The sequence below is a fragment of the Triticum urartu genome, chromosome 6A (assembly GCF_056163025.1).
Source record: "Triticum urartu cultivar PI428250 chromosome 6A, HENAU_Tu73, whole genome shotgun sequence".
Lineage (NCBI taxonomy): Eukaryota > Viridiplantae > Streptophyta > Magnoliopsida > Poales > Poaceae > Triticum > Triticum urartu.
The window spans coordinates 591,312,554-591,337,913 of NC_141878.1; the positions used below are offsets into that span (position 1 = coordinate 591,312,554).

General features: G+C 43.5%; 3 protein-coding genes across 3 annotated transcripts; 2 read left to right on the forward strand and 1 right to left on the reverse strand.

Annotated features, from left to right (window-relative positions):
• The first annotated feature begins 9,540 nt into the window (after positions 1–9,540).
• Positions 9,541–13,494, forward strand: LOC147966809 (receptor-like protein EIX2). Its single transcript, XM_087529114.1, has one exon. It carries the CDS (start codon positions 9,598–9,600, stop codon positions 13,342–13,344), a length of 3,747 nt encoding a protein of 1,248 aa, XP_087385240.1. The 5' UTR covers positions 9,541–9,597; the 3' UTR covers positions 13,345–13,494.
• A 2,723-nt stretch (positions 13,495–16,217) lies between these two features.
• LOC147966810 (uncharacterized) lies at positions 16,218–17,974 on the reverse strand. The gene is made up of 2 exons (XM_087527390.1): positions 17,892–17,974; positions 16,218–17,514 (listed from the first exon to the last, which is right to left on the reverse strand). The coding sequence occupies exons 1-2, from the start codon at positions 17,932–17,934 to the stop codon at positions 16,403–16,405; spliced, it is 1,155 nt and encodes a 384-aa protein (XP_087383516.1). The 5' UTR covers positions 17,935–17,974; the 3' UTR covers positions 16,218–16,402.
• Positions 17,975–18,522: 548 nt separating this feature from the next.
• On the forward strand, positions 18,523–20,528 carry LOC147966811 (receptor-like protein EIX2). Its single transcript, XM_087529115.1, has 2 exons — positions 18,523–18,593; positions 18,926–20,528. The coding sequence occupies exons 1-2, from the start codon at positions 18,523–18,525 to the stop codon at positions 20,526–20,528; spliced, it is 1,674 nt and encodes a 557-aa protein (XP_087385241.1).
• Positions 20,529–25,360: the final 4,832 nt, after the last annotated feature.

The window sequence follows — 25,360 nt, forward strand, 5'->3', positions numbered from 1 at the left end:
GCTTGACATGTGTGTCGGTGATGATATTTTTTGGAAAGAAAAAAAATGTTGCATATGGACAGTGACAAATAAAACATGGCATGTGATTCAATGTACAATTTTTAAAAAATAATTAAAGCAATAGAAAATAAAAAATAAACACCAGTAAAAATAAAGACCAGTAAAACATGACATGCAACTGCCCCTCCGTCACTCCCTACCCCTGAGTTGTAGTTGCATTAAACACCCATTTTTTAGCAAAATACATAACATTACTACAAAAATAAATAAAAACAAACTAAAAATAAGAATAGAAATAAAAATTAAAAGATTAAAATAAAAGGCACAAACTAAAAATGAAAGAAGTGCACTAGCCACAAACAAAAGACAAACTATATTTACACAGTTTTGGATAAAAAAAGAATATATAAGATTGGATTGAAAATAAAAATAAAAAAGGAAGTATGCAGAGTTAAAAACGTAAATGAAACAAATCTTTTGGTTTTTGTGCGTGTTGCAAAAGAAAAGTAAAAGAATTGAAAAAGCATAGTTGCATGTTGTCGGTGGCTGCCGATGTGGCAGTTGCTAAAGATTTGAAAATCATGGCACGAGTCTACATATTTTTCTTTATTTAGAGTTTTCTATATGCACAATTTCTCGATTGCGAGTTGAGTGGACATGCAACTGGCTACCGCCAGGGCAGTTGCGAGTCAAGTGGACATGCAGCTTGTCATCATCGGGGGCATTTTGCATGTGAACGGTAATTACATGTCGAGGGGTTGACATGCAACTGAAAAACTGAAATTTCTTCATGGAGATCGTTTTGCATATTGTTCTCATGCAAATGGGAGAAAGAAGTCAATTTTTTTAAAAAATCATTATTGAGCCATCCCCTAGCGGCACACGCTGCTCTCTCTCTCTTTCTCTCTCACACACACACACACACATTATCAATTAGTCTTAGTTAAAATTGCAAAAACAATACATAATAAATATATAAGCAAACAATGTATTAAAAAGTAGAGTTGTGAAAAACAAATAAATAGGATAAAAAAGATTTACGTAAGACATATAAATAAGGTACAAATAAATATATCGACTAAGGTGTAAACATTTACAAAATCTTTTTAGAGGAGAGTAAGCATCTACATAGGAGACTCCAAACATTTACGCAGGAAAACTATGAGAAAAATAAAAAGAAGAGAGCAAGCCGTAACCTACAGCCCACATAAAAAGATCCAGGATGGATGGACAACGAGCCGAGCAATAGCCCACCATCTGATACGTAAAAACAGCCCAGACAAGCGACACTAGCAAACATAAGCGACAAACACATCTGGTCGACTAAGACTTGACTAAAAATCAGTCGACTGATTTTTAGCAGACCCCAACGAATATGCTCTCCCTCATCTCCCACCCAGCGCTGTATGTACCTGTATGTACCTGCACGCAGCGCTCAAAAATCAAAAAACCTTAATCAAGATAAGAACATTTCATGTTTTAGGGCCCGTTGGAAAATCTCTTTGATTTACCACTTTTGCCAAAGTCCAAATATCCATTTTGCCACCGGTAAGTAGTTCTGTTCAGCACCGGTCCAGATGCTGCGGTGAAAACCTTCAAACTGATCGCTTGTAGAATACTTCATTCATGGTTATCAATGTTTATTGCCACATGAAAACCTTCAAACAGAATAACATTAGATGCACAAGCATCCCTGTAGTACGATTAAAGCACAACTGAAACCACATGGGAAAGCCCTTGCAAACTATATGGATTGGTGCCCATTGTCATCAATGGTTATTTCCAGGTTGACGTCTTTAACTAGGAAAGACAGTGCAAAAACATTCTCAATCGCTCTGGCAAATGATCGTCTGTTCGAAACAAGGTTCTCCAGCCTCCCACTCTTCTTTTTCCTTCTGGAAAATCAACAATGTTGTGGTAAGGAAAGAAGTCTACCTAGCTAGTAGCGCAGAACTCAATAGAAGCACAAGAAGATATCAATCATATGGATGGTACTATCTAAGATGTTCTTTAATATAAAAGCTCAATAATTTTAAGCATACAATTAACTAAGATTTTTTTTGCGGGTTACAATTAACTAAGATTAACGCAACAGAAACCAAAGATTCATCATACAACGTTGCCCATCAACAACACAAATGATGGCAAAGAGACACATCTGCTAGCAGCTACCTACCTTGCTCTTTGTTGGAATGAAACTGAGGGCAAAACAAACCTTGAGAGAGTTTTATCATTTATAGTAGACAAGAAAATGTGGATACCTCTTTAGGACGAGTCAGTTGGCCTGGCAGTTCTTTTTCTATTAACAACTGAAACCTGCTTACGCTGCTTTACTTCTGTGTCCATGAGTCCAGGCCTGCAAAGATTTTTACCAAGTAGACACTAAAAAATGTTGACAACTAATAAAGCCCAACATCAGCCTAGCAAAATGCTCAGAATCAAGCTATGTGCGATGATTGGGAGCATAGCACACATTGTTTAATATACACACCATGTGCGAAGTTCCGCACACGGTATTTTAAAGGCAAATCATCCTGTGCGAAGTTTCGACGATTCCCGGAGGAATCAGGTCGATTCCTTTGTAAAAAAGGCAGCGTAAAGATTAAAGTGAATGATAACATATGTCATTATTTCCATATGCAAAGGGGCCTAAGAAAGGGGGGCCTGATGTCTCCTACCTTGTTCAACATAGTGGCAGATATGTTGGCAATTCTTATCAGTAGGGGTAAAGAGGACAGGCAAGTAGGCGGACTCATACCCCACCTTGTGGATGGTGGGGTGTCCATACTACTATACGCTGACGACATAACCATTTTCATGGAACATGATCTACCAAAGGCTAGAAATATGAAGCTGGCTCTTTATAATATTATACATCATAAGGACGCTTATGTTGCTGCAGTATTATAGTATGTTCCTCTAAACATCCAGTTCATGAGGTCCTTAGTAGGATACCGATGGGACGCGTGGCTATATCTCGTGCAAAGGCTGATGGGCATTCACCTCTCTGATAAACAAGATTCGATTCACAGGACAGTATCCACGAATGGAGTTTCCTCAGTGAAATCTATGTACCTAGACTTAACTGATTCTGGTCCAATTCCAAAATCATTGCATATTTGGAAGATTAAAGTTCCTTTAAGAATCAAAATCTTCATGTGATTTGTTCACAAGGAGGTGATTCAGACTAAGGATAACTTGGCAAAGTGAAGATGGGAGAGTAGTAAGCGATGTTGCTTTTGTGATCACAATGAAACTATTAAACACCTCTTTCTCGATTATCCTCTTGCCAAACTTTTATGGCATTAGATTCACATAGCCTTTGATGCCAGCTCTCCAAATAGTGTTAACACATTATTTGGGACATGGCTAAATGGAGTGAAGACAAACAGTGCGGGACATATTCGAACAGGAGTATGCGTATTACTTTGGGCTATATGGAACTGCAGAAATGATATGATTTTCAAGAAACTTGTATAAATTTTTTGCAGGTTATTTACAGGGCCACTTCATGGATCCATATGTGGTCGTTACTCACTCTTGCGGAAGCCAGAGAGCTTTGGCTATTTGGTGTACCCTCTAGGTGATGGTAGCAGAGGGTATTTACAACCGGTTTGGATGGCAATCCAATAATAAGCAAGGTGTTTAGTCATCTCAACCTATTTTCGCCAGTTGTTGTCAACTTTTATTTGCTCTTTGTTTTCCTTTTAGCTCCATGTGAGCTTGTACTGAACCGTAAACATTCTGGTACTTTTGCTTAATAATATGGTTGCATGCATCAGTCTGATGTAAAGGCCAGGGATGACCATCCTTTTCAAAAACAAAGTCAGTGCGCCTTCGGTTCACTTCAGTGCTTATGATCGTTGCTAGGTGGTCTACGAGTCTGGATGTAATTTTTTTTTGTTCATTGTACTACCATGATTGGCGATGACTACATCAGAAGTTTCCCGCAAAAAATAATCCATAAGTTTAGTATCGGAAAAAGTTAGCATGAAAAGATCAAGACCTGCCTAGGTTAGCTTGTAAACAATACAATAGAGTGGTTGGCAATCGGCACGTGAAACTCCCCTTTTAATCTGTTTTGCTGATTGAGCACTGAGAGCCACGATCTCAGTGGATCGTTTATTGCCAAAGTGAAGGTTCGGAAGGTCCCAACCGCGTGAATTACAATAATCCGTGCTGTTATCATGGACCGTCGTCATTGACGAGCAAAGGATGCTCCCGACTCCGCAAGAAATGAGCAGCAACGGCAGTAGCATAAGCATGGTGGCGAGCCTTGCCGCTTGACTAATGGCCATGTCACCTGCAAAGTTTGAATGAAGAATAAAACATTGTGCATACTATGTTTACTGCAAGTTTGGTCATTGCGTCACTAGTAAAAAAGGGGGCTTTGGTCCAGGCCGGGTAACCCCATTAGTCCTGGTTCAGTCCAGAAGCGAGACCAATAGGGGCATTGGTCCCGGTTCGTGAGCCCAGGGAGCCGGCCGGGCCACGTGGGCCATTGGTCCCGGTTCATCTAGACCTTTTGGTCCCGGTTGGTGGGATGAACCGGGACCAATGGGCCTCGCTCCTGGCCCACAACCATTGGTCCCGGTTCATGCCTCAAACCGGGACTAAAGATTAGACCTTTAGTCCCGGTTTGAGGCACGAACCGGGACTAATGGGGATGAGACCTTTAGTCCCGGTTCGTGCCACGAACCGGTACTAAAGGTCCCATTTTCAAACTATACCCCCCCCCCCCTTGGATCGCCTTTTCAGTTTTTAAAAAATAAAAGGAAATGATGGAAATGTCAAAAAAATAAAATAAAATAAGTTTCCCATGTGATATGTGGTCTAGTTGTTGGAAAAATTTGCAAATGTGAATTTTGACTTTATTTGCAAAATCTCAAAAATGGGCATAACTTTTGCATACTAACTCGGATAAAAAAGTTTTTATATGAAAAATCATCTACTCGAAAAGTTACATCCAAACTAACACCCCCCCCCCCCCCCCCCCCCCCCCCCCCCGTGGACATCATCTCTCAAGTAGAACTTCGTGGACAGAAGGCGGATGGTGTGTTCTCCATGATTTATGCGGGTCAATATGCTCTCCATCGCTTGGACCACAGCGGCATTGATGTGAACTAGTTCATCATCAGAGATGTTGGTGCATAACACACCCTTGGGCAGGAAGTGCTGAACGCTTATTATAAGTCGAGGCAGCTTGGCACAGAGCTGAGTCCACCGTCTGGAGAGGACGCTGGTTCTTGCAGCCTCGCGGAGATTGAGCCGGTCAAGAATGTTGACCAGAATGTCATCAGGCAATGCGCTGAGCCTATCAGCTCTCTTGCCTTTCTGCATTTGGCATAAAGACAAATAAAAGTTGATTTCACACTAGCTAGTTGCAAAAATAAAAAATAAAAAAAATCATATTCTCATATATGCAACTTCTATGCAATAGCAAACATGTAACTTCAATGCATCATGACGTGACATATTTTTTGTCATCACAACAAAGTTGCAATTATAAATGATGCAGTATTGATTCTGTCACGAAGATGCAGTTTTTACAGTCAAACGACCATATGCATTCTTGATGTAGATGTGCAGATTTTCAACCCTGATTAGATCTAGGGAAAAGGGTTCTCTCTGAAAACAAAAGATCCGCCAAGGAAAAGAGGACTATGAACTCACCGCCATGGCTCCTGCGTAGATCTGCTGAGGCCCGAGAGGAATTGGTCGCCGTGAGTTTGGCAGCTGGAGCAGGCTCACGAGTTGCCGTAAATTAGCACCACCATACGAATACGTCGAGATACCAGAAGATCCGAAATTAGCGGAGCTGCCCCCGCGTCGTCCTCGGCGACTCGGGCGGCGATCCCTCGTTCGCCAGAACCGGCGCCACCTCCCGTCACATCTCTCCTCGCCGCCGCCACGGCGCGCTGCCGGCAAAGCCGCACGGCGCTGGCGGCGGCGGGGCGGTGCTACAGCCCAGCGTGGCGTTTTTCTTGATCTGAAGTGACGACAATACATGCAGGCAAGCAGAAGAGCGGGTTGGCCTTGGATGTAGTGGATGCTGTGCATCGTTATGGATGGCTTTGTGCTACCTGCCGGCTCAGTATTCATCTATCTTGGGTGTGGTAGCCAGATCTGGCGCGTCGTGACGGTGGACATGTTCGCCGCGGTGGTCTGCTCCGGCCCAGTTCCCACATTGTGACCGCGGCTTCACAAACGGATCTGCTCGGTCCAGGCTAAGGCTGACGGCTACCGTGCGCTTCTGATCTACTGGCCGCGCTCCAGCTCCGGCACTCCGGCCATGTCAGCTCTGGACAAAACTCTCTCCAACGAGGTGGTAGTGGATCGGTGGTGTTTTCCGCGAGCGGTGTTTGGTCCTTACGGCAACCAATCCAGCCTATGACAGCGGACTCACAACGGATTACGGTGGTCACGGAAAGGTCTTCGTGAGGGCTCCTTTCTCCACATCCGATGGCTCACTTCGAAGAGAGATGCAAACTTTGGATGATGACTTGACGCAGAGGGATGATGGTGCAGCAGCGGCGGTGCACAACGCATGTACCTGCTGAGATCGAGGAAAAGTGGTGGCGGCGACACATAAGTGATGTTGATGATGGTGCTACTCGAGCACCTGGTCTTGAGTTCCGGGGTGAAAGCCTAGGTCTGACACATGTTGCTAGACCTGGCAATGACGACGTTGTATGTCGTTACCTTGTTGAAGGCATTGCTCGGATATGCTCAGACCGGTTCTTCAGGGTGAAAATCTAGATTCTGGCCATGGGTGGTTAGATCCAGCGACGGCGATACTTGAGGCGTCGCTCCCTTCTTGAAGGCGTTGCTGTTGAAGAACCCCGTCCGTGTGGTGTCATGAGATGATTGGTGCGGATATAGTCATTGTTGTAGTTTGTCGATCGCGTGTCTGTTACTTTGGATTTTTTTTTATCACCTACGTTTAGCTTTGGTCTTACATGACTTTGCTATTTGTCGGCATGTTTTGTGTGTGTGAGTTAGTGTTGGCTGTGTGCATCCTAACTAACACATAGAGGCCGGGTGTGTACTCATTATATTTGTATTCTCTTGCTCCATTTTGAGTCAATAAAATCCACCCTTTATCGTATATATATATATATATATATATACATATATATATATATATATCTTTATCTTTACCTACTAATAAAGCACGCATTGATTCCGTCGGGTTCACCGTCACAATACGCTTCTTCCCGTGACTTTACGCTTTCAGTTTGAATTTAAAACATATTCAAGGTGGTACTAATATTTTCATGCCCGCTCCTTGTACGTCAAAAGCATTGCGCAACTTGGCCCACCCGGTCCTGTGTGTATGTGTTGTTTTTCATAATCTGTTGCAACGCACGGGCCTTTTGCTAGTATATATATATATAGCTGCAAGCCTGCAAGGTTCCTGTCACCAATGGAAACTCCCGTATAAATTTCGAGAATTCTATCTCCATACGATGGAAAATATCCAAAAGGGGACAAGGAATTCGGAAGAGGACTTGCTTAGGACTGTGGCCCGGGATTCACGGCGACTTAAAAAGCGAGGCCCTTCGATAGCCCACTGCGCCTGAGAGAGGAATAACTGACGTACGATCTCTTTCCTCTGCAGTGTTGTGTGGTTGATGAACTCCATCCCCAAGAGCATAATATCGTGATTGTGATTTCCCATCTTGCAGGTAGCGAGTGCATGCATATTGTTGTAAATAAGAAAATTAAAAGCAACATATATAGATGACGATAGATCGAATGCTACCTAGGAGCAATTTGTTAAAATCCTGCTTATTAGTCTGAATGATTACGACTGGATGGACAAGGTTATGGCTCACGTCTTTGGTAAATGCTCCAGTGTTGAAATAATTTCTTAGATGTAAAATGATCATTCTAATGCAGAAGTACACTCAGCAAATTAGTTTGCATTTTATATAATAATGTTGCATTTTTTTAATGTTGTTTCAAGGATCCTGACCCTGCACAAGACCAGCCCGCTGCATGAACCCCCGAGCCACCAGTTCCTCTAGCCGCAATGGCACCACCATCCATTGCCCATCAAATGGCATCCATCCCTACATAATCTTCGGTAAAGATGGTTCCTCCATGGCTTTGCTTTTCGATGGCAGCAGAGACAAAAACATTGGCAGTTTCATCGTGGTCGATGTAATGATGTGCAGAAAGAAGAACCATGAAGAGTGGTCTGGCAGATTCAACAGCGGGTAACCCGGCTTCCCGTATATGCGCCGGTAAAATATGCACAATGTATGTTTGCCTGCTGGTATGGTATAGTGTATCTGGGTTGGTCTGCGGTAGTACTTTCATGAGCGCTATGACGTGCTCATACTTGGTCATGTAATCCGCACCCACCACATGCGACGACCGCCGGATCCTGAGCGGCTCAGTCAGTTCCAGAAGCACAAAGCTGATTGTTTTCGTTGGTGCGGACATAGGTGGGCAGCACTAGAAGGGCAGGAGGAGCACGTACGGCGTAAGGTCTATCTTGCCGCACATCAGTACACCCACCACGGTGGGCCGAGCCTACCAATGTGTTTGTCTACCATGCGCAAGACATTTCATATTGTCCTTGTGCTCCAAGCTACTCCCTCTATAAAGAAATATAAGAGCGTTTATATTTTTCTTTACGGAGGGAGTACAACACATGCTTTGGAATGATGCAAAGTTCCGGTAAGAAATATTCGCAAAAAAAAAAAAAGATGACAACGATGCCGACGATCTCAGGCCACATCGCCCACTTTCCCCACAGGTTCGCTTTCTATCTATTTCACGCAGAGGGAGCACAGGAATTCATACTTGCCGCTAGATTACCGAGGAGAAAATTGCTATGACGGGCCTCGCCGGTAAACGCACTTACGCACAAGTCACAATATGCAAGAGCCACCCTATTTCTAACCTTTAATGGGCAAAATGAAACCTTGTCCTTCAAAATCCTAATTACTGAACGTGCTTGTCTGCCGTGCCGTGCTCGGCGCGGTCGACTGTCCAAATCATTCAGCTATATAACTTGACTAGAAGAAAAGTACGCATGCAGTGCAAGACCAGGACGTGGACTGGGAATGCGCTGCTTCTCTCTGCTGTTATACTGCATAATTAATCAACACATGGTTATGCAGGTAACAGGCCAGCATGACAAATATCCTGGTGATTTTTTTTTTGAAACTACCCTTCTGATTCGTTTTGCTGATTGCTGCTGAGTACGGAGAGCCATGAGTCATTGTATTTACATGCATCTAGAATTGTGTATTTCAGGTCTAGGAGAGGTTGCCAACACCAAAAAATCTCAGGACCTTAATTCTAGATGTGCGACCTGACACACAATGTGTAGATATTGTTGGTGTTATTGAGCGAATATTGGACACAGATTACAGCTCCAACTTCTTCTGCCGTGCTGTGCATGGTGGGCTGTCCAGATCAACAAATTCTAGCCACACATTGAGTATAGGAAAAGTATGCATGACAAAACCAAGACCAAGACGTGGGTTGTAGACCATACTCCTATACTGCGGTTGTGGTGGAACCGGGATAGAGATAAGCTGCTTTGTCCATTCTCCTTTCCATCTGCCATTTCCGACCAATATGGCTAAGCTTGCGCTTCTCATCCGAGGAGCTGCACTGCTGCTTTGTCTATCGATCTTCCAAGTAGCATCCAGTTCCCATGGCCAAGCGAGTGTGTCAGGAGCCAGCATCAGCAGCGAGCGAGATGCGCTTCTGTCCTTCAAGGCAAGCCTCCTGGACCCTGCTGGCCGTCTCTCGTCATGGCAGGGTGAGGATTGTTGCCAATGGAAGGGAGTCCGGTGCAGCAACAGAACGGGCCATCTCATCAAGCTCAACCTTCGCAACATCGACATGGTCTACTACAGGTACGACCAAAGCTACCCGAACAGGAGTAGATCATTGAGCTTGTTGGCAGGCGAGATGAGCTCTTCTTTGGCTACTTCACAACACCTGAGGTATCTTGATCTGAGCTACAATGACTTCAATAGCACAAGCATCCCTGTGTTCTTGGCTTCTCTCAAGAACCTCAGGTATCTCAACCTCTCGCGGGCACGATTCAGTGGGAGAATACCTTCTCAACTTGGCAATCTCTCAAAGTTGCAATATCTTGATCTGAGTCAGAATTATTATGGGTCTTACATAGTGGATCTTGCATGGTTGCCACGTCTCTCTTTGTTGAGACATCTTGACATGAGCTATGTGGATCTTAGCTCTGCGAGGGATTGGTTTGAGATGGTTAATATGTTTCCTTCTCTTAAAGTGCTTCGCTTGTCCGACTGTGGACTCAATGGCACCGTGTCTGCTAGTATATCAATTTCCAACCTGACACATCTCGAGGTCCTTGATATGTCTGGTAACACCTTCAAAATACCTTCCCAATTTGGCAATCTCTCAAAGTTGCAATATCTTGATGTGAGTTGGAATTCTTATCCTGACGTGGTTCTTGCATGGTTGCCACGTCTCTCTTTGTTGAGACATCTTGACATGAGTTATGTGGATCTTGGTTCTGCGAGGGATTGGTTTCAGAGAGTTAATATGCTTCCTTCTCTTAAAGTGCTTCGCATGTCTGACTGTGGACTCAATGGTACCGTGTCTGCTAGTATATCAATTTCCAGCCTCACACATCTCGAGGTCCTTGATGTGTCCTATAACACCTTCAGAATACCTTCCCAATTTGGAAATCTCTCAAAGTTGCAATATCTTGATGTCAGTGGGAATTCGTATACCAATGTGGATCTTGCATGGTTGCCACGTCTCTCTTTGTTGAGCCATCTTGACATGAGTGGTGTGGACCTTAGTTGTACGAGGGGTTGGTTTCAGAGTGTTAATATGCTTCCTTCTCTTAAAGTGCTTGGCTTGTCCGGGTGTGGACTCAACAGTACCATGTCTGCTAGTATATCACTTTCCAACTTCACACATCTCGAAGTCCTTGATATGTCTCAAAACAACTTCTATACTTCACTCAAGCATGCATGGTTTTGGAATCTCAAAAGCCTAAAGGAGCTTTACCTCTCCTATTCCTGCTGGATAGGGTCTATTCCTAGTGATTTGGCAAACACGACGGCCCTTCAAGTCATAGATTTAAGTGGGAATCAGCTCGTGGGTTTGATACCAGAAAATTTGGAAAATTTGTGCAATTTGACCATAATGAGGTTCAGTGGTAACAACATAGGTTCGAGCATAGGGGAGTTCATGAGGCGATTACCAAAGTGCTCATGGAATACATTGGAAGAATTTTCGGTGCAGGATGCAAATATGACCGGGAATCTACCCAGTTGGATTTGTAACATGACCAATCTCAGTGTTCCTCATGCACCTGAAAACATGTTGAGTGGCCCTCTACCTGTAGGAGTTGGAGCACCGAGTAATTTGAAAAGGCTGATCCTCGGGAACAATAACTTCAGCGGTGTGCTCTTGAAAGAACAATTTGCAAATTTAGGGAAATTAGAGCATTTGGACCTCAGCCACAATAACTTCAGTGGTGTGCTATTGAAAGAACATTTTGCAAGTTTAGGCGACTTAAAGATTTTGTACCTTAGCTGCAATAACTTCAGTGGTGTGCTCTCCAATGAACAATTTGCAAGTTTGGGCAACTTAAAGCTTTTGGACCTCAGCAGTAATAACTTTAGTGATTTTCTCTTGAAAGAACAGTCAGCAAGTTTGGGTAATTTAAAGCATTTGGACCTCAGCCATAATAAATTAAATAGTGTGCTCGTGGGGGAACATTTTACAGGCCTATTGAATTTAAAGTATCTGGACTTGTCGTACAACTCTGCAAGATTAGCTATCAACCAAAAATGGGTTCCTGCATTTAGGTTGAAGTATGCAATATTCCGGTCATGTCAATTGGGCCCTAGATTTCCTGAGTGGCTTAAATGGCAATCTGACATTGATGTCCTTGTTCTCAGTAATGCAAATCTTGATGATGTTATTCCTGATTGGTTTTGGGTTACATTTTCTCGAGCTTCCTTCTTGCAAGTATCAGGAAACAAATTGCATGGGTCAATACCATCAGATCTACAACACATGTCAGCTGATCATATATATCTCAGATCCAATAAGTTTACAGGTCAAGTCCCACAGTTGCCTATAAATATAGTACGACTGAACCTATCTTCAAACTCTTTATCTGGTTCATTGCCATCGGAGTTAAATGCTCCACTACTCGAAGAGTTGTTGCTTGCAAACAATCAATTCATAGGCACCATCCCGTCGTCTATATGCCAATTGACTAAACTGAATAGGTTGGACCTATCAGGAAACCATTTAACAGGAGATATTATGCAGTGCCAAAAGGAACCTGTTCCAAACTCTACGAATCAATTTGGTTTTGACATGCTAAGCTTAGCCCTGAACAACAACGGTCTCACTGGTGAATTCCCTAAATTTCTTCAAAGGTCGTCAAGGTTAATGTTCCTTGATCTTTCTTACAATAGGTTATTTGGAGGATTGCCTGAATGGTTGCCAGAAAAAATGCCACATCTGAAAATATTAAGAGTGCGGTCAAATATGTTCAGCGGTCATGTTCCTAATGATCTCACTTCCCTTGATAGTCTTCATTATTTGGACATAGCATACAACAACATATCAGGAAGCATACCATGGTCTTTGTCAAACCTGAAAGCAATGATGACAATGATGTCGCAGGACAAGGAGGATTACATTTTTGAAGAGAGCATCCCAGTGATCACAAAGGACCAAAAGCGTGACTATACCTTTACAATCTACAAGCTACTAGTGATTCTTGATTTGTCAAGTAATAGTTTGACAGGACATGTTTCGGAGGAGATAACTCTACTCATTGGGCTTACCAATCTGAACTTGTCAAATAATCAACTCACTGGAACAATCCCAAAACAAATTGGTGATTTAAGGCAGTTGGACTCACTCGACCTATCCTTCAATGAGTTTTCTGGTGCAATACCATCAAGTTTGTCAGCTTTAACTTATTTGAGCCACTTGAACTTGTCATACAACAATCTATCTGGTGCAATACCATCCGGACAACAGCTACAAGCTCTTGATAACCAGATGTATATCTACATCGGCAACCCCGGCCTTTGTGGAGGTCCTGTCGGCAGGAACTGCTCATCACATAATGCAGAGCAAAGTGGCCTCGGAGATATGAATGATATGCCTTCCCTTTACATTGCCATGAGCATTGGATTTGTGGTGGGTCTGTGGACAGTTTTCTGCACCATGTTGATGAAGAGAACATGGAGGGCTGCCTTCTTCCAGTTTGTTGATATGATGTATGACATGGTTTATGTGCAAGTGGCTGTAAGGTGGCTTCACATGATGGAGGAAACTCAAGACCCTGCACCATGAAGTGCCCAACTTCGCAGCAAGCGAATTGTGTGTATCTAAATAGTATTTGTATGTTTGTACCATTTCCCTATTTGTAGCTCTAAAGGAGCCTTGGCTGGATGTTTGTACTGTGTTGTATTGGTATTTGTATGTCTGCACTTTAACAGATGAAGGGTATGTATATGTTTTGCTAGATTGTTTAAGCTCAAGAAAAGAAATACATCCCTATAACTGCACTCTGTCTTTTCCATATGTTGTTCGGTATGCTTTGTATCATCTATTCGCAGAGAGTGATGATCTCATTTGCATAGCAAACAAAGAAAAGAAGATAGCTCTGTTCACCATCAGCGCTGATCAATATGTGATGATCTCATGTTGTTGCTCAATATGTGAACAAACTTGTTTGTAAGATGTGCCAAGAGGCAAGACGTAGAAAGCTCTCTTCACCATAGGTGCTTGTAGACTTATTCATGTTAATCTGAAGTGTAATTTGAGCTGATATTCATTTACTTTGGTCAGTAGACAGTATGACTCGACCATGCCCACCCAGTCTGTGTTTGCAAGTGAAGTTGAGAAGCTCAAGGCTGACCAGTTGAAGCCCCTGTAGCAGGAGCCCTTTGAGTGTGATCACGCCTGCATCGTTTCGTTACAGAATGCCCCAAAACCGAAAGTGAAATTAAGAAAAGATTTTTTTATGTGCACAGTTTGCTTCATGTCAGAAAAAATGGAGATTTTGGCGCCCAGGAACTGAAGTCAGTACAGGATAACAAGTAGGAGTAGTATAAATTCGCTGGTGCTCACGATGGACATGTAGAACAAGGGAGAAAATTTGTGAGTAGTCACAAACTGAGTCAACACTAACGTCTGCAATATGAAGAACAACATTTAAACTTTTTTCCAGGGGAAATGTTCATCTATATACTATCAAAACCAACATTTTCCAGGGAAAATCGGTCTTCAGTCTCATGCGAACTCACAAGAAAGCAAGAGCCTGCAGAAGAAAACGAACTGAAAAATGTGAGGGCAGCTTCGTATCATCGTATGGTAGTAAAAAAATGCTGAAAGTAGGCGTTCCCTGTTTCACAAGCAAACAAGCAACAGCAGATATATGATACAAGGGTCTCTTTTTCAGCAAAGCACACATGGAGGACTTCAACTCTCCCATTGATATTGGATGGGGAATATATAATTACCATTCGGGTCTTGTCTTGCCAGAAAATATATGTTGGGGGTAAAATAGTACTCCCCCCGTCCGAAAATACTTGTCGCTCAAACGGATGTATCTAGCACTCAAATACATCTAGATACATCTGTTTGAGCAACATGTGTTTCTGGACAGAGGTAGTATGAGTGAATGTGATGGATATGCTAAAACAGTATGTGTGATGTGCAAGCAAAGCATAAGTTCAGTGTACAGTGGGGTAGCTCTATTTGGGATTGGTGTTAAGATTTATGATTTAGCACGCCTCTTGATAGACATTATTTCTTCTCTGTTGGATTGATTCACTCTGATATACTCTGCTTCAGTTCTGAAACACTCTTAAGCCAAATCGTGTGATGATCCATTCATTTCAGGTTAAAGATGCACAACCTTACAGCCTTGTGTACGCATAGATCTTGAGCCAAGGAGAGAAGCGGTTCACCTAACCAAATCTCAAGACTCAGCTTTACTGTCAAAGCTGATAATGCACATCGTCGGTGACTGGAGCTCCTACTCCGTTTCCACTTGATTAGCTTCCCTCTACCCATACTGAAGAATAACTTGATCCTTCATGGCCTTAACATGCAGCAGCTGACTGTCACGGCTCTGCATCTGGCTGAAAAATTTAAGACAACTCTTAACTTGGTCCTCTGAGCCTTGGTTCTGTAAATGAAATACTATAACATCGATCTCTTGCCCAAGCGTTGCCAACTCGTCAAATTTGTTTATGAGGTGGAGTTCTGTTAAGTCCTTTGGCTAGTCACGTAATATGTCCTCTGCTTTCAGATATGTTTCTCTTCGCGATTTGTTTGTTGTGCTTGGCTATACCGTCATTGACTCATCATCATCTTTAAGACAACTCTAAGGTAAACCGCGGATTCTTGGTTGAACTCTATGTACGTGCTTACTTATTGTGTTCTATGTTCCTTCCATGGTTATTATTTCCAACCAGCAGCAAGGAGAAACCTGCTATCACCAATGAAACGCAAACTCTCAAAGTATGCATACTACCCCTCCGATATCCGAATTACTGATAATGTGCTTACTGATTTCGTCGATTGTTCAAATCACTGTAAATTTCATCCATAACTAAAGTAGAAGATAACTATGCAAGCATTGCAAGACCATGCCGTGGACTGGGAATGTGCTGCTTCTCTCTATTTTGTAAGCAGGGTAACTTGAGACTAATGACTGGGATAGTGTAATCTTTATGGATGACAATGTGACCAAGACAAGGGAAGTCTGGGAAAGGCGCCTGTTAGGGCTTGACAATTAGAAACCACATTACGGTTCCCTAAAGCATATGCAAGTTAAGTTAATCCACTATTCTCTGCTTTGACTGTCCAAGTCGTTATAAGCTTTCTTGCCATAACTCCAGTATTAGAACTGTCAGCATGACAAGATCAATACGTGGACTAGATTTTCTTGTAGACCATTCAATGGGAGTGGTCGGTAACTGGCCAATGGCTAGTATGAAAAATCTTGATGATTTTTCTGAAACTATCCTTTAGATTTGTCTCGCATATTGCTGAGCACTGAGAGCCAGATGTCACCGAATCATTTATTGCCAAAAAGAAGGTGGGAAGGTCCCAACCCCGAGAATAACACACAGCCAAAAAACAAAACAAAACAAAACAATAGTGACAGGTTTGCTCTTGACGGCCTGGTGAGCATAAAATAGATCAACAGTATGGGTGGTATGAACCAAATATTAGATTGAATACTCTATATGATCAGGTAGTACATAATGCACATCTTTTGTCCAATACATAGTAGGACATGGGAGCAGATCCAGTGTCCCTCCAAAGGAGTCCCCACCGGTTGCCTCCAATACTGATAAAGGCTCTGACCCCGCTTATTTCCAACAAAGACTCTGTTTCATGGTACCCCTCCTTCCAGATTATTATCAGATAGATAAAAATTGGTGAGGTGTTGCAAGCGACCCAGCTCTCTTGGAATGAAGCCCGACAAATTGTTTTGCTGAAGGTCTAGGTGTTGTAATAGTCCAAGATTACCAAAAGAAGTTGGAACTTGACCAACAAAATTGTTGAATGACAAGTCTAACCACTCTAGCCCTGAAATATTGCCTAGTGACGCTGGGAGATAACCTTCAAAATGGTTATCCTCCAATCCGAGGGCTCCAAGATTCAGGAGGGTATCACCAAAGTTAGATGGCAGTGTTTTCCCAAGCATATTGGAACTTAAGGTTAAATATTGGAGAGAAGAATGATTGTATTTGTACAGGGTTTCTGGGATTTCACCTGATAGCCAATTTGCATCAAGGCCTAATTCAGAAAGATTTGGGAGTTTTCCCAACTCATCAGGAATGGTTCCGGTGAGCTTATTATCGGCAAGATAGATATATTCAAGCTGACTGATGTTTTTTAGGCTTGGTGGGATTTCTCCAGTGAGATTATTTTTGTAAAGATTTAAACTCACTAGATTGGATAGGTGACCTATATCTTGGGGAATTTCACCTATTAGTGAGTTGTTAGACAGGCTTAGGTACAGCAGATTGGAGCAGTTTGTAAGAGTATCTGGAATGATCCCTCGCAGTGAGTTTTCTGCCAAGTCAAGGTACTCCAATCTTTGGAGACGGTTGAGAGGAGGCAACTCCCCAATGAAGCCATTCCTGGCCAGGTTCAGTCCCCTAAGGAACGTTAGATTCCCGAGGGACGGTGAAATCGGGCCAGACAATGCTAGGTCGCCAAGGTCCAACCCCACGACTCGACCCGGGTGTGTCATGCTGCAGTAGACGCCCTCCCAACTGCAAAGGGGGACGCCGGTGTGCCATGATGTCAAGGCTTGCCTGGAGCCGTTGGTGATGGCCCGCTTGAAATCTAGCAGCGGCATCATGTCCGTGCTGTTGTCATGGACTGTTGTCGTTGAGGAGGAGCAACGGATGCTGCCGACTCCACAAGAAATGAGCAGCAACGGCAGTGGCATAAGCATGGTGGCGAGCCTCGCCGCTTGACTAAGGGCGCCGTCAACTACAAAGTGTGAAGAACATAATGCATTGTGAGTGGAAAACTATGTTCACTACAAGATTAATTAGTCGTGTGTGCATCAGTTGATAACTTGATATACACAATCTAGCTTGTAGCCTGGATATCTTGTTTTCAAAGAAAATAAACTTATGAGGTGGCGGCTTTGCTGTGAGCTTGCCCTCATGAACAATACTACTAATAGGCTTCATGATCCTAACGGGGAGAATATTAGAAGTAGAACCCATGTGAAAAAGCAAAGATGTGCGAGCTTGCTACCATGAACAAGATGGATGCCTTTTATTTTTGACAGCAAACAAGATGGATGCCAAGCAGTACTTGAGTAAGTAATCAGGAGGAGAGAGTAATAGCCAGCAGGGTACCTTTGCTCGGCCGGATCGCACGGAACGGCAGCCTTTCTTGCATGGTTTTGCCGCCGGCCGGCCGGGCTGTGAAATGTGTGAGTTGGAACGCTGGATGCTGCACGTTCACCCTGCTTGCAGGGGTTTAAAACGACACTCACAGCATCGACACGTACGTCCACTATATCAAAAGTAGTCAAATGGAGAATAGACGAGACCTCGGCAGCAGGGTCATCGTTCATCAGTTGGGCTCGATCGGTGCTTCTCACCCGGAATCGGACAGAGACGTTCTCTTTTGACGCTGGACTCCAACTCCATGATGACTTTGAAGAAGAGCACTCCAACTTGTCTGCCATGCTGTGCATGGTGGGCTGTCTGAATCATGACAAATTCTAGCCACTACAGCGCTACTTGAGTATAGGAAATATGAGCCGTATGCATCTTTCTGATGCAGAGGCTGGGGTAAACCCCCTTTTCGAAAAAAAAAGAAAATTTGTGCAATTTGACCAGAATGAGGTTCGATAATAACAACATAGGTTCGAGCATAGGGGAGTTCATGGGGCGACTGCCAAAGTGCTCATGGAATACACTGCAAGAATTATCAGTGTGGGGTGGAAATATGACAGGGAATCTGCCCATTTAGATAGGGAACATGACCAATCTTAGTGTTCTTGAAGCATCTGAAAACATGTTGACTGGCCCTCTGCCTGTAGGAGTTGGAGCACTGACTAATTTGAAATGGCTGGACCTCAGCTACAATAACTTCAACGGTGTGCTCTTGAAAAACATTTTGCAAGTTTGGGCAACTTAAATTATTTGGACCTCAGCTACAATAACTTTAGCGGTGTGTTGTTTAAAGAATACAATAACTTCAACGGTGTGCTCTTGAAAGAACATTTTGCAAGTTGGTGCAACTTAATTCATTTGGACCTCAGCAACAACAACTTCAATGGTGTGCTTCTCAGGGAAAATTTTGCAGGTTTAGGTAATTTGGAGCATTTGGACCTCAGCTATAATAACTTCAGTGAATTGCTCTTGAAAGAACACTCCAGAAGTTTGAGTAATTTAAAGCATTTGGACCTCAGCCATAATAAAGTAAATAGTGTGCTCATGGAGGAGCATTTTGCAGGCCTATTGAATCTAGAGTATCTGGACTTGTCGTACAACTCTTTGAGATTAGCTATCAACAAACAATGGATCCCTCCCTTTAGATTGAAAGTCGCAAGATTCCGGTCATGCCTACTGGGCCCCAAGTTTCCAGAATGGCTTAAATCGCAATCAGACATTGAGATTCTTGTTCTCAGTAATGCAAGTCTGGATGACATTATTCCTGATTGGTTTTGGGTGACATTTTCCCAAGCTTCATTCTTGCAAGCATCTGGAAACAAATTGCATGGCTCATTACCGTCACAGTTGCCTATAAATATAGTACGACTGAACCTATCTTCAAACTCTTTATCTGGGACATTGCCATCAGAGTTAAATGCTCCACTACTCGAAGAGTTGTTGCTTGCAAATAATCAATTCATAAGCACCATCCCGTCGTCTATATGCCAATTGACTAAACTGAAAAGGCTGGACCTATCAGGAAACCATTTAACAGGAGATATTATGCAGTGCCAAAAGGAACCTGTTCCAAACTCTACAGATAAATCTGGTTCTGACATGCTGAGCTTAGCCTTGAATAACAATGATCTCACTGGTGAATTCCCAAAATTTCTTCAAAGGTCACCAGGATTAATGTTCCTTGATCTTTCTTACAACAGGTTATTTGGAGGATTGCCAGAATGGTTACCCCAAAAAATGCCACACTTGAAAATATTAAGAGTGAGATCAAATATGTTCAGTGGTCATATTCCTAAGAGTCTCACTTCCCTTCATGGTCTTCATTATTTGGACATAGCACACAACAAGATAACAGGAAGCATACCATGGTCTTTGTCAAATCTGAAGGCAATGATGACAGTGGTGTCACATGACACGGGGGATTACATATATGAAGAAAGCATCCCAGTAATCACAAAGGACCAAAAGCGTGACTACACCTTTGCAATTTACCAGCTCCTGGTAGTTCTTGATTTGTCAAGTAATAGTTTGGCAGGACATATTCCAGAGGAGATGCCTTTACTCATTGGGCTTACCAATCTGAACTTGTCAAACAACCACCTTACAGGAGCAATCCCAAACAAAATTGGTGATTTAAGGCAGTTGGACTCACTCGACCTATCCTTTAATGAGTTTTCTGGTTCAATACCATCAAGTTTGTCAGCTTTAACTTATTTGAGCCACTTGAACTTGTCATACAACAATCTGTCCGGTGCAATACCATCCGGACAACAGCTACAAGCTCTTGATAACCAGATGTATATCTACATCGGCAACCCCGGCCTTTGTGGAGGTCCTGTCGGCAGGAACTGCTCATCACATAATGCAGAGCAAAGTGGCCTCGGAGATATGAATGATATGCCTTCCCTTTACATTGCCATGAGCATTGGATTTGTGGTGGGTCTGTGGACAGTTTTCTGCACCATGTTGATGAAGAGAACATGGAGGGCCGCCTTCTTCCAGTTTGTTGATATGATGTACGACATGGTTTATGTGCAAGTGGCTGTAAGGTGGGCTCACATGATGGAGAAAACTCAAGATGGTGCACCATGAAGCGCCCAACTCTGTGGCAAGCGAATTATTTGTATTCAAATATTAATTGTATGCTTGCACCATATCCCTATCTGTATCTCTAAATTAGCCTTGGCTAGACGCCTGTACTGTACTGTACTGTACTGATATTTGTATGTTTGCACCATATCTCTATTTGTAGCTCTAAACGAGCCTTGGCTGGACGTATGTACTGTCTTGTATTGGTATTAGTATCTCTGTACTTTAACAAATGAAGTGTACGTATATGTTTTGCTAGATTGTTTATGCTTTATATCATCTATTCCCAGAGAGCGACAATCCATTTGCACAGCAAAGAAAAAGGCAAATTTGTTTGTAAGACATCTCTGAAGGAAGAGGAAGAATGCTCTGGTCACCATCAGTGCTTGTAGACTTATTCATGTAAATCTGAAGCTTCCATTTCAGCTGATGTTTCTTTACTTTGGTGAGGCAAACTGCATCGACTCGACCATTCCCGCCGAGGCTGTGTTTGCCAGCGAAGTGAGAAGCTGGAGCCCGTTGAGTGCGACCACGCCTGCAGCTCTGGAGGTTAAAGGATGCCCAGAAGGTGAAAGTGAAAGTAAGAAGAAAATAAGTGTATGTTTTGTGTCTACAGACTGTTTCATTTCAGAAAAATCGGAAACTTTTGCAGCCAGGAACTGAAGCCAGTACAGAATAACAAGTGTATGTAGTATAAAATTCACTCTGTGCATGAAACAAATTGTGAGCAGTCACAAACCATCCCATGGTCAACACTAACGTCTGTAATCTTCAGCTATTAAACGTGTTTCCAGGGGGAAATGTTCAGCTGTTAATACCAAAACCACCATGTAAACTTTGCTTCCAGGGGAAAATCGGATGAACTGCAGCAGACATTTCGGTCTTCAGTTTCATGCAAACTCACACACTTAAAACATTAAAAAAACACGAGTCTGCAAATGAAAACGAAATAAAAAGATGTGAGGGAAGCTTCCTATCATATGGAAGTAAGACACAATGCTGAAGTAGGCGCTCCCTGTTTCGCAAACAGACAAGCAAAAGAAGATACAAGGTAGGCTCTCTGTTTTAGCAAACCACTGACCAACAGGCTACGCGAGATTCGGTCATTCTGGTGACATTGACATGTCACATGGACATAAATCAGGAACCACCACGCACTCCCAAAGTGTATAGATCAAACGAACACCAGTGCCCCGAATCAGCTCCTCGGGCCTCAGTCCAAAATCATCTCAATAGAGAGATGCTGTGCTTTCACTAGTCATGCAGAAAGCGGATTATGCATCGCCACACTTACATAGTACTCCCTCCGTCCCAAAATAAGTAACTCAACTTTGTACTAGCTTTAGTACAAAGTTGAGTCACTTATTTTGAGACGGAAGTAGTATTAATAAGACCGATCACGGTAGAACTCACTAACTTCTCGAGATCAAACCATGAAGGAACTTAGCTTCTGGTACCATTATCACACATCCAAAATACCAGTAGCTGGTACAAAAAACCCTTTGGCGTATACGTGACTTGCCAAATCGATCCTCTCAAACAGTACAGTACATTCAGTACAGTCGCAACACGCATGGAACATATGAAGAATACATGCTTTAAAGTGCTACCCGAGTATGGAGGTTTTCGTCCTCGGCTGTTTCCGCGACAACCAACGCTTCCTTTATTACACACACGGCTCCAACTGTTCGTTCATCCTCTTCAGCACAGAGGTTGATTTGTTTTGGGTACTGTGTGGAGTCACTTCTTTCCCCCTTCAGCTTGTGATAGTTTCCAAATCTCCTGTTTCCATCTATAACCAATTACCTTGCTCTTCCTTCTCCAGTTTATTGATATGATATACGACATGGTTTATCCGTTTATGTGCAAGTGGTTGTAAGGTGGGCACGTGATGGACAAAGCTCAAGACGGTGCACCATGAAGCGTCCAACTCCGACCCAGGCAAATTGTTTATATCTAAATATTATTTATATATGTTTGCACCATATATCTATTTCTAGCTCTAAAATGGACCTTGGCTGGACGTCTGCACTGTAGTGCATTAATATTTGTATGTTTGTACTTTAGCAAATGAAGTGTATCTATAAGTTTTTTGCTGGATTGCTTAAGCTGAAGAAAAGCACACATTAATTAGCCATAACAATATCAATGAATTTCTCACAAAAATATATATAAATGAATACTTAGATCCTCTCACAAACACATCCATCTGTTTTCAGCTGCACCCAGCTGATAAATTAACCCCCCCCCCCCACCCCCCCACCCCCCCAAAGATTTACACGCCGCGGGGCAGGATGGATCACCAACCACCCTAGGAGTGTGGTTTAGTTGCTGGAAGTGCATCTAAGCGGAAGCGCATCAACGTAGCATGGACGGTAAGGAAATGCAGATCTAACTCCGTGAAAATAACTGAAAGGGTCTTTAACAAGCCGATTTCCTAAATATTGCATTCTCGAAGTCATGACATGGTATGCAGCAGCGGCGCGGTTGGAGGTTTGTAGGATCACCACGTCCTTGCGCGGATGTAATCCTATGAGATGGTAATCACACTCATCATCGTCGGGGTCGGCGACACTTCCATCCACATCGATGAAATTGTCCTCGTCCGAGTTCCAAGAGTACTCGAATTGGCCATCTTCATCTTCACGCACATATGCTTCTTCATCTTGACTACCAATATAAACATCATCAGCTGTGTCGCTGAAGTCATCCGCTTCATAGACGCCATCTTCATCGTTGTTGATGTCGCCATCAATGTCATCAGTTGTGTCGCTGAAGTCATCCGCCTCACAGACGCCATCTTCATTGTCATCACTTTCGCCATCAACGTCATCACTATCGCCATCAATATCATCAGGTGTGTCGCTGAAATAATCAGCGTCACAGACGCCATCTTCATCGTTGTTGTTGTCGCCATCAATGTCATCAGTTGTGTCGCTGAAGTCATCCGCCTCACATACACCATCTTCATCGTCATCACTTTCGCCATCAATATCATTAGGTGTGTCGCTGAACTCATCAGCGTCACAGACGCCATGTTCATCGTTGTTGTTGTCGCCATCAGTGTCATCAGTTATGTCGCTGAAGTCATCAGCCTCACAGATACCATATTCATCGTCATCACTTTCTCCATCAACGTCATCACTATCGCCATCAATATCATCAGGTGTGTCACTGAAATCATCAGCATCATAGATGACATCTTCATTATCGTCATAGTCGCTGTCAACGTGATCAGCTGTGTCGCTCTGGCTATCCTCCTCATCATATATGACTTCCTCGTTGTTACGAACTCTGAACAAGCTCACCAGAGCCTTTTTGCTGTCGACTGCCTCCCACTGCACTCTATGCTCCATGCAAGAGTATTTGTCTATGATGCGAGCATAAGGACCAAGGCCAGTTTCGTGTGCTAGCATCCACCGCACCCCGCCATCGGCTGATTCTGACAGTGTCCATACATGTAACCGGAAATCATCAATTGTCACATAGTAAACCCCTTTCTCATAGCTCACGAAGATAGACCTCTTGGTCGGCTCAAAATATTCTGCATCTTCATAAGCTTTTCCCGGCAGATGGACCATATCATACGTACCCTCCGAGTTGCGTATGATCATAAGGATATTGTTCCAGCAATGTACGTAGAGAGAGCCCTGCCAGTACACAGCGGACTTCCATATTGTCACACGCCTAGGGTGTGGCGCTGTCACCATGTCATAGAGGTACCCAGGGGTGAAATGTCCTGGCACAAACTCCCGGCTCATCCATTGAGCCGTGTGTGACGAGAACACTAGTATAGAGATTACCTTATCCTTTGGCTCCTCCGCCGATGGCATATGGGCATGTATCTCTTTCTTGCGTGGTTCTTGGATGTTTTCTTGGACGTCACCTTTGATCTTTCCACTCGGAAGGAGGAATACCTCATAGTGCAGCGACACGGCTGGGTCGAAGGTGAGAAACATGCCCTCATGAAACAGCTCAAGCTTTTTAGACAGTGGTGGTAGGCGAGCACAACGTATCGTCGCTGGGTTGCAGATATAATACTCATCTTTTGAATCATTTTCAAGTAGAAGAAGGCCGTTGCAATAGTGCAGCACGGAGGCCGAGTCATGCCGGAAAAGCGGATGCCGAAAGATGGGGCCGTCCCGAGCCCTCCATGGCAGCTCCGAGCGTGGCGCTGGTGGGGCAAAGGAGGACTCATTGTGGCTCCCGAGGTTCTCGGTGAAGATGCCGGGGAAGTGCCCCGGGGGAAAGAAGTACGGGAGGAGTAACTTATGGCCGTCGACAAGGACACGCCAGGCGCGGCAGACGCCCCGGAACGTGGCAAGGGCACGGCAAGGGAGGCGGCGGAGAATGTCAAGGAGCACGTCGTAGGGGAGACAGAAGCCATTGCCATCGCCATCGCCATCACCATCCATCAAGCTGGCCGGCGAGGGTGTAGATCGGCCAATTCGGACAAGGTGACGATTGAGGGATCGACGGAGGACAACGAAGAGCACATGAGATGTGTTGATCGATCGATCAATCAAGTTGTATAAATAGTGCTGCCAGATAGGGCTTGGTAGATGGTCCGTCCGTACTCGAGTCAAGTCTAGGATTGTAATGAAATTGACTCCGAGGCGGAGCCGTACGTACGTGTCAAGTCAAAATAATCTTCTAGGCTTCTTTTCAGTCTGTACGTGCATGGAAGGAATATGGCACTTGAGCACTTCAGTTACGTTCTGCAACACCTTGAGAATTATGAGTTTCTTCCTCTGGGTTGAACCATTTGCTCGTTGCTCCTACAAAGTGTTTAGGCAATAGTGCAGTTTGTAAACTCTGTTCAATAGTTTACCATC

What these genes read in the sequence shown, in the direction of transcription:
- LOC147966810 (XM_087527390.1), bottom strand. Translation starts at nt 17,934, where the DNA reads ATGCAAGAAAGGCTGCCGTTCCGTGCGATCCGGCCGAGCAAAG. An exon ending in TGCGATCCGGCCGAGCAAAG is followed by an intron (nt 17,515 to 17,891) that starts GTACCCTGCTGG and finishes CACACTTTGTAG; the next exon opens with TTGACGGCGCCCTTAGTCAA.
- LOC147966809 (XM_087529114.1), top strand. Translation starts at nt 9,598, where the DNA reads ATGGCTAAGCTTGCGCTTCTCATCCGAGGAGCTGCACTGCTGCTTTGT.
- LOC147966811 (XM_087529115.1), top strand. Translation starts at nt 18,523, where the DNA reads ATGACCAATCTTAGTGTTCTTGAAGCATCTGAAAACATGTTGACTGGC. An exon ending in CTGCCTGTAGGAGTTGGAGC is followed by an intron (nt 18,594 to 18,925) that starts ACTGACTAATTT and finishes ACACTCCAGAAG; the next exon opens with TTTGAGTAATTTAAAGCATT.